The sequence below is a fragment of the Cinclus cinclus genome, chromosome 1 (assembly GCF_963662255.1).
Source record: "Cinclus cinclus chromosome 1, bCinCin1.1, whole genome shotgun sequence".
Classification (NCBI taxonomy): Eukaryota; Metazoa; Chordata; class Aves; order Passeriformes; family Cinclidae; genus Cinclus; species Cinclus cinclus.
The window spans coordinates 14,366,906-14,378,884 of record NC_085046.1 but is presented as its reverse complement, the minus strand read 5'-3'; the positions used below and the strand labels follow the sequence as shown (position 1 = coordinate 14,378,884).

The window sequence follows — 11,979 nt, the reverse complement described above, 5'->3', positions numbered from 1 at the left end:
TTGTGGAATGTGATCTAATTCCTAATGGGAGAGGCAAAGAGAAAAACCTGACACTCTGCTCAGTGCATATTTTAACCCCTAAAATGTCTTAACATATAGTCAACATACATTAATCTTCGTGTTTTATTATTATATTTAACTGTGTTATTATTAAATCATTACTCCCTATTACTTTCTGCATAACCCTAAGCCAGTAATTTCTTAAACTCTATGACTCTCTTTAGACAGGAAGGTTATACTCACTTAGCATCTAACAGAGGAATTTAGCTTATATCTGGTACTGCTTTGCATCTTGCTTCAATATGTTTTGATTAAATACGGCAAGCTAAAATATTCTTTCCAATACTGGAAGGATGTTTTTCTTTTAAAAAGATCCCAGATGGTCAGATTACAGAAGACAGGTCTGTTCACTGAAATTAATAGTAACTTAAAAATTGGAGATTACTAGTCCCTTAAATCAAATAGCATCTTCTAAAGGGAAAGATAGAAAAATTACTGCTACATACTCATCCTGAAACTTACATTCTCAGGCTAGGGATAAATGTCCTGGTACTAATTGATGCCTGTATTTTCTTTTTGAGATGGTATCTTTAACTAGAATGTAAAAGAGCTCCAAAAAGCCTGCTGATGGATTGTGGTCCAAGGAGCACTGACTGCATCTTCATGAGAAAGCAGGAGTCTTCCCATGACTTCAGGAAGCAATGGATCTCGGTAATGAAACAGCATACTCACCTTTCATACACGATCTAGGAGAATACAGGGAGAGCCATATGGCATGTCCTAAAATTAGATATCACTTAACATAGTACCTAATTGCAAGGCCACAGAGCCTACATCTGTTGGAACTGGGTGTAGAATGAAATGTCAAATGCAGATTTAGATCCAAGTAGGACTGCAAAAGGGAAGTGTTTTCGACATTCTTTTACTTGAAGAAGAAAAGAGCTTTCTGATGAATTTGTTAAGATTCTGAGGAGGAAGAGCAAAAGGTTTGGAGGAACCTGTATCTTTTCCCATCAGGAAAGTGGAATAAAGAGTATTTGGAACTTTTCTGCTACCTACTGCCCCGTGTTACTCCCCAACAGAGATGTGTCTCCTTAGCTGGTAGTTAATAGCAGAGTAGAAGCTGTTGGAACAAGAAAAGACCAAACAAATCATCAAACACTTTTCTTGGTAAAGGAAATTTCCCATTTTGGCTAGTTTCTCAAAGCATTTAGGAAGATTACTCTGATGAATGAAATGTGTCTGACATGGCGTATGACCTTCCATATATTGTATAAGTCAAAACCACACAGGACTGCCTTCCATGGAAATCCCAAAATCATCTTCAGAGTGGGGCCTGCATAACCTGCATGATTAGGATTTGGAAACTATTTTGAACAAGGAGGAAAGATACATTAACACATTGCCAAGTGACACACCTTCTCAAGCTGCAGGAGAGTTGGGGTAATGTAGCTAGCATGTTATGGGATAAAATTAAAACTCTGTGACTGAAACGAGAAGCATTAATATTTCCATTCTGCAATGTTGCCATCCACACTGGATATAGGTGGAGCAGCTGAAAAGAACGTTGATCCCACAACTGGAAACAGTAGCTTCTTCAGCCACTTTCAAATAAATGGGAGAAAGACTGGGTCTGTAGCTGCTGGCCCAGTGGAGCATTTTTAATTTGGGCTACTGTTGTTTTCAGTTTGCTAATACAAAGGGATTTGAACAACAGCCTTGGCTGTGGTAAGAGTAATCTCCTGGGAAGGGATGGGGCAGCCAGATGTGGGTATAACCAAGGGATCATGAATCTAGGCCAAGCCCATGACTTTGTGACCTTCCTAATCTTTAAAAATAGCTTTATGCATATGTGTATATATACAAACAGATAAATTGTAGTAACAGATAGACAACATAAATTTTATCTAAAATTGTTTTGCGTATTTTTTAATATTCTGAAAGGTACGAAAATCTAATTAAGAAAGGCACCCTGACCTCTGGTGTAGTAGGACATGAGAGACAGCACTGTGTAGCAAGCAAGTAAAAGAACACACAGATGAATTTACATGAAATATTTCCATTACATTTTAGCCATGGGCTTTGCTCTGGCACATTTGGTGATTCCTGGCTGGCTGGGTACTGTGTCTATATTTTCTTTTATGTATGAAGAACGGCCTGTTTGCTAAGTTTGGCATTTCAGACTAGGTAGTCACAGTAGTGGACAGGTCTGTCTGTTTGCTTTTTTTTTCTCTGATCTTGCCCAAGTCAACAGAAAGGGTTATCCATCACTGTTGTAGAGGAAAAACAGGACGAGGAAAAAGGCACCAAAACAGTTTGCTTAGGATTCACACCAGCATGCATCAGTTTAAGGAGAATGGAGACCCAAGCAATGCATATGTCCTTAAAATGCAGTTACAGAGGCTGTAAAACAAATGTAGTTCATTACTGCTCAACAGAAAATGTGTCTGTGGTTTGACTCAGATTAAGACTAGGCTGTAGTTAGAATATCTTGCAATAGTCTGAAAAACAGTTGCCCATAAGCTACCTGTCAAAGGGGAAATTAACAGGAGTTGAAAACATAATTTTTCAGACCTTCTGGAACAAACATTTAAGCAAGAAACAATGTTAAGATAAAAGCATTACAGAACATATAAACACTATTTAGGAGGAGAGCACTATTTATGAAGCAATCAGCAACTACAGATAAAGCAGTCTAAGGTGAAGAATCCAAAGTTGGTACAGTCCTAGATTCATGGTGAAGAACACTACTGAAATGAGGAGTTTATCCATTTTGTAAATTAATGTAACACCAAAAATTAGCAATTAATCCCATGAAGTTTTTGACATTATTTAGAATAAATGACATGACAGCAAAGTACTATTATTAGTACAACTAAGTAAATTTCTTCTGTCTTTCTCTGAAAAATGCTGCAATGATAAATCTAAATATATCTGGCTGCAGGAACACACTTTGAACTTCATCTCTGCAGAATAAGGCCTTCACAGTTACACTCTCTATGTTAAGACTGCCCAGATATTTTATAAACATTTGTCTGCATTTCAGATATTTGGGGGGGGGGGGGAGAGCTTTTTTTTTTCATTCCACAACAAATGCTTTTGTTTCCTTTGGTGTTGCATGAGATATGGTAAATTATAAGAAAATCCACGGAGGACAGCCTTGTAATGAAACAGTATCTAAATATATTTGGCAAAACAGACATCAGTTGCAGGTGAGACAACAAATTCTAGGACTTTTCATTCCACAAAACTGGGAGTGAAAATTAGAGCAGAGGAATGAAGTCATCTCCAAAACCCCAAACACCTCATGACAGGAAAATATACCTCACTGATTGGACTGATGTCAGGAGTAAGAGATGGGTTGAAATTCATCTCACTTTACTTACGTGCCTGTGAGATGTGCCAGGCTCTACTGACTAGATCCCCACCAACTACACAGGCAGTTGGAAGGAATAGCCCACAAGTAAAACTATGTGAGGCAGCTGAGTCCCACACCTGGGCACCTACCATGGTTACTAAACAGGAATCAGTCATCACCTGCAAGAACTCAACTGCTCTGCAGAAGGCCTACCAACGGCTACTGAAATAGGTAAGGAATCTTTCAAATAAAACAAAATTACCTAAACCAAATCAAATTTTAATTGTTTTACTTCAGATAGCTTTTTTTTGTATTTGCAAAACTGCGGTCAGTCAAGATCCTGGCGACACCTACAAAGCTCTGAATTACTATTTTCAGCTTCCACAAAATTCCAGTTACTCAGGATTCTTCAGGTAAATTCTCTGGGCATGTGAAGATCTGCTTCTGGTATTCCCTAATCTACCTAATTCTTCACACTACCTAACCTCCTGCAGATCTTTAAACTTGGTTTTTCTCTACCTAACTGCTCTTCAGGAACCAATTGGCCTTTTCAGAACAAGCTCAGCATGCACAAAACATTGGGTATGATCAATATGAAATCCCAGTAGTCACTGAGTTCTTGCAGGATATTAAAAACCAAGGTTCAATTATATTCACTTATAATAAAAATCTGAACCATTGTTACTCAGCAATGATGGAAATTTACCTTACTAAAGAAAATTCAGATGGTCTTCACATATACTGATTAATGATTTTGGTTATAAAATACTTAAAATAATAATGGAACTAGAGAAATATTATAATCTAATGGCCATAACATTTATCTAAGTGGTGTGGAAGAGTGCTTTAAAGTTCTTCTCTTAAGATGACACAGGAGCTCTTGTCCTTTTTACAGTACTTAGTCATCAATAAGAGAAAATGAAAGCTCTTCATAATATCTAAAGCCCAGGGGTTTAAGATACTGCCCACCATAGACATCTCTGTTCAGATCTCCCCAGTAAGAACAGGGAATCTAATAAAGAGAATATCAAATCCTTTAGCTCATAGAAACCTGTGGACCACCTGCTCTGCTTTAACAATTGCTCTAATGAAGGCTTTTAATACTTGGGTAAAAAAAAGATGATCCCACACCTTTTAGATCTAAACTCTTTTTAGACTTTTTTTTTTTTTCCACAAGGAGAACAGAAAACCTTATTACCTCTATGGACCCAAACTAAGCTTTCCTTTTTGATAGCACAACCCAAAATTCTTGATATGCATAGCCTTATGTGAGAATCACAATCCCTTTCCAATTCTGTACAAACACATGGTTATTCTTTGCACTGATTTGCTGTTCCCTGCTCCAATAAACTCAACTCAGATATAATTACACTAGAATTTTACACAGCTCTGTAATTCCAACAAGTTTGGTCTATGCATCTGAGTTTCAAATATATTGAATTTTAACACCATATGTTTGTAACTATAAGACAGATCTTGCCAACCCTGAGAATCAGATCAACTATGCTGAGTACACCAAAGCTTTACTTCACATTCCAGAAATTAACCATTGCAATATCTGTTTCTCCTTATGGCATTGGGTGATGATTTGTTGCCTTAAGGAAAATGAGACTTTCAACTATATTTATTTGTTTGTTTCGGTAGACTCTCATACTTCATTGGGTTTTTTTTCTGGTTTTCTTTATGTTAATTCTGTATATTCAGAAGACACACTGCAAGCTTCAGAACAACAGCTTTCCTTTTATGTATTAACAAACATTCCCAGGAGAAGAATTATGAACTTAAAGTGAGAAAAAACAAGAAATGAGAGATAACAAATGAGTAATGCCTAACATTAGAATGTGTTTCAACTACTAAAACCCCCAAATATAAATGAGAAGACCATGCAATGAAATAATTAAGAAATCAGTTTTAAGTTGGGATTTAGAGAGCTGTGTGAACCAGCTGTACAGACATCATAACAAAGGAAATAACCCCAAATTAGAGCCAAATGAGCAGTTGCACAAAACTATGAGACAGCAAACAGCAAGAGGGCTGAGGAGCAGAACTAAATCAGAAGTAGAGTGGAAGTTACAGAAGCAAATAAACATGATCCATTTGTGAAAATATTCACAATGCATTAGTGTTTAATTAGTGTAAAGGATAAGAACACTTAGCAGAGTCATCATATACAAAGATGAATGGAAAATGCACTGCTATTAAAAGCAGGCAATCTAACTGCACTGCAAATGTAAGTTGATCAGTCACAACTTCAGATGTAACTTTTAAAAAAAAATTGTGTTTTGAAACAGCACTTTGCTACTGCATCTAGTGGTAGAAAATAAAGTGTTTAAGTAGACATTCTCATCTGAAGTTCCAGGTATTTTGAAAACAAACAAAAAACCCCCCACAGCTGTTCACTATCCACCACTTATACCCAAATTTGCATTCCATTTTGAATACATTAGATTTGCCTTTTGGATGAAGAATGTGAAATGATATTTTCGAGTTTTTTCTCAAATAATTTTTTGCTTGTGTGAAGGCTGTGAAACAGAGATCACACTGGAAGTTAAAATTAGTATAAGAATGGAAGAGTAGGTCCTTGTTATGTTCTAGTACATTCATTTTTTACAGCATACTAACCTGACATAGGTATCAGCACAGGTTAATTGCTTTCAAGAGAAAAACAATATGCAACAAGTAGGGCAAAGGGAGAGTAAGAGAAACAAAATGGGTTTGAATGCCTTTGTGACCTTCACAAACACTTTTTCTTAATAAGGACGATGTTAGAAAAGTCAGTTGCATATGTGCAAGTCATTATAACTATCTGCAGCTATGTACTAATTGATGATTTATGGCAGAGTTGCACCCTTACACTTACATCTTTCAAGCAGGTACAATCTCCTCAAGCTGTGCAAACACATGACAATTTATTAGAACTCATAAGCTTCAAGCTTTAAATGAACAAGTAAATTCATGGTAAAGTATGGAAACAGAAAACAAAATTATGAGATGAGGAAAGTGAAAAAAAGGTAATTTCCCATGATAAATATTTACAAAGTCTGCTCTACATGAATGTGAAAATTTCAACCAGCTTTACTCTTTTTTGAGACTATACAACATCCCAGGATACACCAAAACTTATTAGATTCATTTGGAAGCATAAATAGAAATTGGAAGACCATCTGAAAGGCCACTACACCTCTCTGTTGTTACCTCAAAAATTAACATTTTATTCAAGATTACTTCCTCAGCTGCAGCAAACTGTATATTTCTGTGTCATTGTTCTCCTAACAAATATTCCAACTACAATTCCGATAGAGGAGTAGAAGTCCATTTAACAAAAATTTAAAGACGAAATCATCAACTGAAAAATAAACTTTAGGAACTGAGATTCCAAGAATTACATGAAATTGAAAACAAAGTTTCACTAATGGAAATCAGAAAAAAAAAAGAATATCCACAAAACAGAAATAAAACAAGAAACAATACACAAAAAACAATACTGAGTTGTTTTCCACTGTAATTCTCAATTCATTAAACTAAATGAACACCCTTAAATCTAGAATACTCAAGATACAACGTGAAACTTCACGAGCATCAATAAGGAGTAGGAATACAAACAAAGGACTGATCCCTTTTGTTTAATGATACATACTTAAGAGATCATAAATCATAGCACAACATACATGAACATCTTTAAAATGGGAAAAATGGTAAGAATCATTACCTGGTTTTTGTACATCCATACAACAGTGTGACTATGGAAGTATTTTAATTATTGTCTTCAGACAATGGAAATAAATTTCAAAAATGGTGAAGTACAGCAGCTGTGCAATCCCATGTTTTAACTACAATATGCCTATTTAGGTTGCCTAAATTCCCATACTAATTATGTTACTAGAAATTGTTATGGATGACCACTGTCTTAGAATTCCTCCTTTAAAGAGATATCTTCTCAAGACTGCCACATTTAGGAGGATGCAGAAATTAACCACTTCACAAAGATTTTGCAAATGAATACATTAATTAATTTCTGTATCATTGACTGAAAAGTCAGACTGAACGCTGTGCACCAGCTTTTCCATTCTTGAAGCACAAACCAGGTTAAATTACATATACAACGTGCTCATTTATTGTAGAACATGACAAAGATAATTAGAATTTTAACTAGTTGCTTTGCATCCAGGATTAGAATAATGTATTAGAATAATGTGTAATATTATTAATGTATAATAAAAATTCTTTCACAGTGGCTGCACCCTCAATTTAGCACAGCAAATAATGGTAACTTTGTACACAAAGATGTGAAGTGCCCAGTTGCTCAGATTAAGTATCACAGTTTAAAAATCAAATCCCAAAAACCCAACATGTCTACATATTATATTCACAAATTGGGAATGAGACACTTTTCACAATGAATAGTGATTTGGGTCATCAATAACTTGATGCAAAACATTATTCTCTCTTTTTTTTATTTTTTTTTTTTTTTATTTTCTAGACCTCCTAGGTCTCAAAGATAACGTATACAAAGGTTGCCTTGGTTTTCTCTTCTCATTTATCCAAACTATAGCAGTGTACAGCTACCAGTGTTCCTGCCAGTTTCAGTTCTGCTCTTCAGAAACTAATGGGCAGCAGGAGTTGTCACCAGTTTCTCCCAGCTGCTGGGAAATCTCAGGAGATTAAAGTTCAAACAGACACTATGGCTCTTGAAAAAAAGAGCACAACAAACACCAGGAGACTGTTTCTCTTCTCATTCTGTTAGGAAACATAAATTGCTCAAAAGGAAGAGACAAGAATTCTTATCCAGAGGTGAAAAGTGACAAAACTCAGTGAAAACAAGCTCTTCAAATTGCTTAAAGAGGGCCTGGAACTTTGTGTGGGCATGCAGGAGAATATGCTTACAAACCTACAAATATGTTTGCATATATTATTTATTATTTGCGATTACCTGCTAAGAACATGACTAAATTTAAGGAAGTAAAAACTTTGCATGAAAACCTGTATATCATATTTTGATTCACCCTCAAATTCATCCAGAGAATGATAAAAAGCATCTAACAATTCCAAAACACCTTAAGCACTCATTTGCAAACAGTTTCACGGCCACAGCCACCTTCTGCACAGAAACTTTACAAGCAAGGACAGTGAACTAAAAACAAAACTCTGCCTTAAAATTTGTAATTCTCTCACTCAAAATTTGAGCTGACAAGTTGCACTTTTATCTTATAGTTGGTTTCATGTTGCAGTTCTTAGCCATCCTCCTATTCAGAGTTCAGTACTCCCAGCTGATGCCAACTCTAATGCTTTTGAATGACTCCTGTTAATCCATCAAGCACTCGGTACTGTTTGCTTCTTTCATCACTCTTTGGTAGATCCTCATCAAAATGATGAGGCCAGCAGCCAAACATCACTGAGCAAAGATAGGTACGCAAAAACAATTTCTGAGAACTTCAGACAAATGACTGGTACCTGCAACCACTGTTTTCATGTAAGTATCCAAACCCAAGACTTGGGAGTTTTTGAGGGTACAATTGATTAGGAAAATATCCCTTTGGATCTTTACTTAATTCTTCATCCATTTTAGCCCAATACTTCTTTTCTAAGCACTTCTCTTTGTCCAGACTTTTGTGGGAGGTTCAGATGCAAGGTGTGCCCATAAACTGGCAGTGTTCAATAGTTGATGTCCTAGAGACATGTTACACCACTTCCATGAAATGAGGTGACTTGTTACAGAGTGTGAATATATAGCACATGGAATATGACAATGTAGAGCAGCTGAAGGCCTCAAGTTCTGTAGTGTATCAATTTCTTATTGAAAGTATGCCATTAAGAGAAATCTTTCACTGAAAATTATTTAGATAAAAGTTTCCCAGAAGCACATAAATTCTGCAGAATCATGCCAAGATAAGGGAAAAAAGGGAAAATAAGGAAGCCTAGGAGCAAACTTACTAAATTATTTCATTGCCTGAAGTGAAAAGCAAGAGTAAAACAGCACAAGTGTTTGATGGCTTTAATTTTTAATACGTTAAATAAGTTTATTAAAGACAACAGAGGTTGTTTATTAAGTATCTAGGAAAAATTGCTCTCTTCTTTTTATGTTTTTTACGGCACAGAATTTTATACCTCTCCTCCTCTTCATAAAACCGGGAAGTATGACTAAAGCAAGTCCGAGCGCGGCAGATTCCACGTACGGTGGGAAAGGCGTTCCTGCGGTCCAGCTGCTCGCTTCTCGCCCAGCCCTGTAAGAGCAGACACCGGTCCCGGAGAGCCCCGGTCCCGCTCGCAGCGCCAGGTGCGAGCAGCGCGGGCCGGGAGCGCGGCCCCGCTCCGGGACAGCCCCGCGGGACGGGGGAGCCGGGCCGGGCCGCGCCGCCTCAGCCCCGCCGCACCTGGGGGAGGCTGCCGGGGCCCGCACCTGGCAGCTGGAACGGCCCCTCAGCGCGCCGCTGCGGGACTGCCCCGCGGGGATCCTCCTGCGCCGCCCCGGGGGCCGGCGACCACCGACACCCCCGCCCCGGCCCCGCCCCGGCCCGCGGGGGTCGCCCCGCGCTGCCGCCGGGCCGGGGGTCGGGGTCCCCGAGCCCCCCTCGAGCGGCGCCGCCGCTCCCGGTACCTGCGGGCGCAACTTTTCCCCCGCCGCCGTTCAAATGCGCTGCCGTAAAGCGCCCGTCTCCCGTGGCAACAAGGTTCCGGGCGAGCACTAGGTGTAGGAAGGTGATGTAAAAGTAAAACCACCCAGTGTCGTAAACCAGGTCCGGGGGGGAGGGGAGGGAGTGAGGGGGGCGGGCGGGGGAGGAGGTGACTGGAGCATTTAGACACCAGCGAGCGGATCATGGCGGATGGCCCCAGGTGTAAGCGCAGGAAGCAGCCGAACCCGCGCCGCAACAACGGTCAGTCACCCGCGGGGCAGCGCCGCGGCCCCGCTGGGGCGGCGGCGGAGCCGGGGCGGGGGCCGGGCACAGCCGTCCCGAGCGCGCAGGGGGGAGGTCGGGCGGGCGCCAAAGTAATTCCCCCCGCCGCGGCTCGCCGGGAGCGCGGCTCCCTCCGCACCGTTATATCCGCTACCTGGAGCCTCCCTCGCCGCCGCCTCCCTCCTCCGCCTAGCGGTGCCTCCGCACTCCGCCGCTGTCCGGGACCGTTACACGCTGCTTCCCCCTCACGCCCCGCGACCGCCCCGCCGCCGGCAGCGGGCTCGGGGGCCCCCGGCCGCGCCGCCGCCCTCCGGCCCGGGCGGGGACGCCGAGCCCCGCGGGGAGCGGCGGGGGAGCGGCCGCCGCCCGCCCGGCCGCGGCAGCCCCAACTCCGAAACTTGTTACCTGCGCGCTACCCCGGGCGGAGCGGGGCCTCCCCCCGGCCCCGCGGGCGGGATCGCCCCGCCGCCCGCCCGGGAGCGCCTCTGCCGCCCGCCGGAGTTTTCCCCCCGCTCGCCCGGCAGCGGGCCGGCTCCTCGCCCCCGGCGGGCGCTCGCCTTTGGCGGGGGACAGGCGGTGGGGGACGCCGGCCGTCCCCGAGGGGGCACGCCCGGGAGCACACGCGGGGAAGGCACCGCCGCCGCGGCGGGCGGCGATTCGCGCGGGGGCAGCGCGGCCGCCCCGGGCCGGCGCCCCCGCTCCGCGCCCGCCCGCTCCGCGCCTCCCCTCCCCGCCGAGAGTTGGTGCCCGGCGGCGCCCCGCGGCCGCGCTGCCGCCCCGCCGGGCCGGTGGGGAAGGGAGGGCTGCGCCCGAGCGGCGGGGGCGGGCGGCGAAGTTTCTTCCCTTCCCTCTGGCTTCGGAGGTACCTGTTTGTATAATAATGGGTGGTAACGGTTTGGCCGGGGGCCCCCGCTCCGCTCTCCGTGCGTGTGTGACCAGCTGCTGCAGTCTATATAAGGAATTACATTTACATTTCAGACTTAAGGGCTGCTGCGGGGTAGTGTTTTTTTCCCCCTTTGGTACGTGTGTTACTTTAAGATGCAATGGGAAGGTACACGGCGGGGGGAATAAAGGCTCGTAACACCCACTCTCTACTTATTTTCTGGAAAATGGAGAAGTAGTTCGGTCTTCGTAGCACGACTCTTCGGAATAGGATGTAGAGTAGGCGATTTTGTAACTCTCCTTGGCAATTTTAGGTTTTATGTGGCATTTCCTGTGCAGGGTCACAGATAGGAAGGCTTTGCCTGCGATCTGAGATGTTTTCCTATGCAGTGAACGGTCTCCGAAATAGATCGCAGTCGCGATCGGTGCTTCACCTCTCTAATCCTGACTGTTCGGGGCGTAACGTGGTGATAAATGACGGCCTTTCCAGGGGCTAACGGGTTGGTTTGATTGCGTTGAACTTAAAAGGGTTTTCTTATTTTTGCTGTGTGCATTTTCTAGCAAGTATTCTTGTTTGCACGCTCATGTTATTAATTCCTTGTCGTACTGTAAATATTTATATTTAGCTCATGATATGGCTGTGCTAAAGGTAAGTTTGGAAAGTGCTTTTCTCTTTACCTTATTAAAAATGTGGATGATCAGAGAAAGGGGCTTTTCTTGTTGCTGACGACAACATGTGTGGCATGTGAGTCTGAACCACCCAGCGTCTGTGCAGGAGCTGTAAACATGTTTACCTGAACAGGAAAGAAAATGGATTTTTCTCTTAAAGATCCAGTGATATGAATA

At 42.3% G+C, this 11,979-nt stretch overlaps 1 protein-coding gene across 4 annotated transcripts in view; it reads left to right on the top strand.

Moving 5' to 3' along the window:
* Positions 1–10,035: 10,035 nt before the first annotated feature.
* ZEB1 (zinc finger E-box binding homeobox 1) overlaps positions 10,036–11,979 on the top strand; it is a 119,024-nt gene continuing 117,080 nt past the window's right edge. For all 4 annotated transcript variants that reach the window (XM_062506946.1, XM_062506954.1, XM_062506937.1 and 1 more), the window contains exon 1: positions 10,036–10,230. In XM_062506946.1, the coding sequence (XP_062362930.1) occupies positions 10,173–10,230 (58 nt within the window). In that variant the 5' untranslated portion in view covers positions 10,036–10,172. The remainder of the gene's footprint in view (positions 10,231–11,979) is intronic.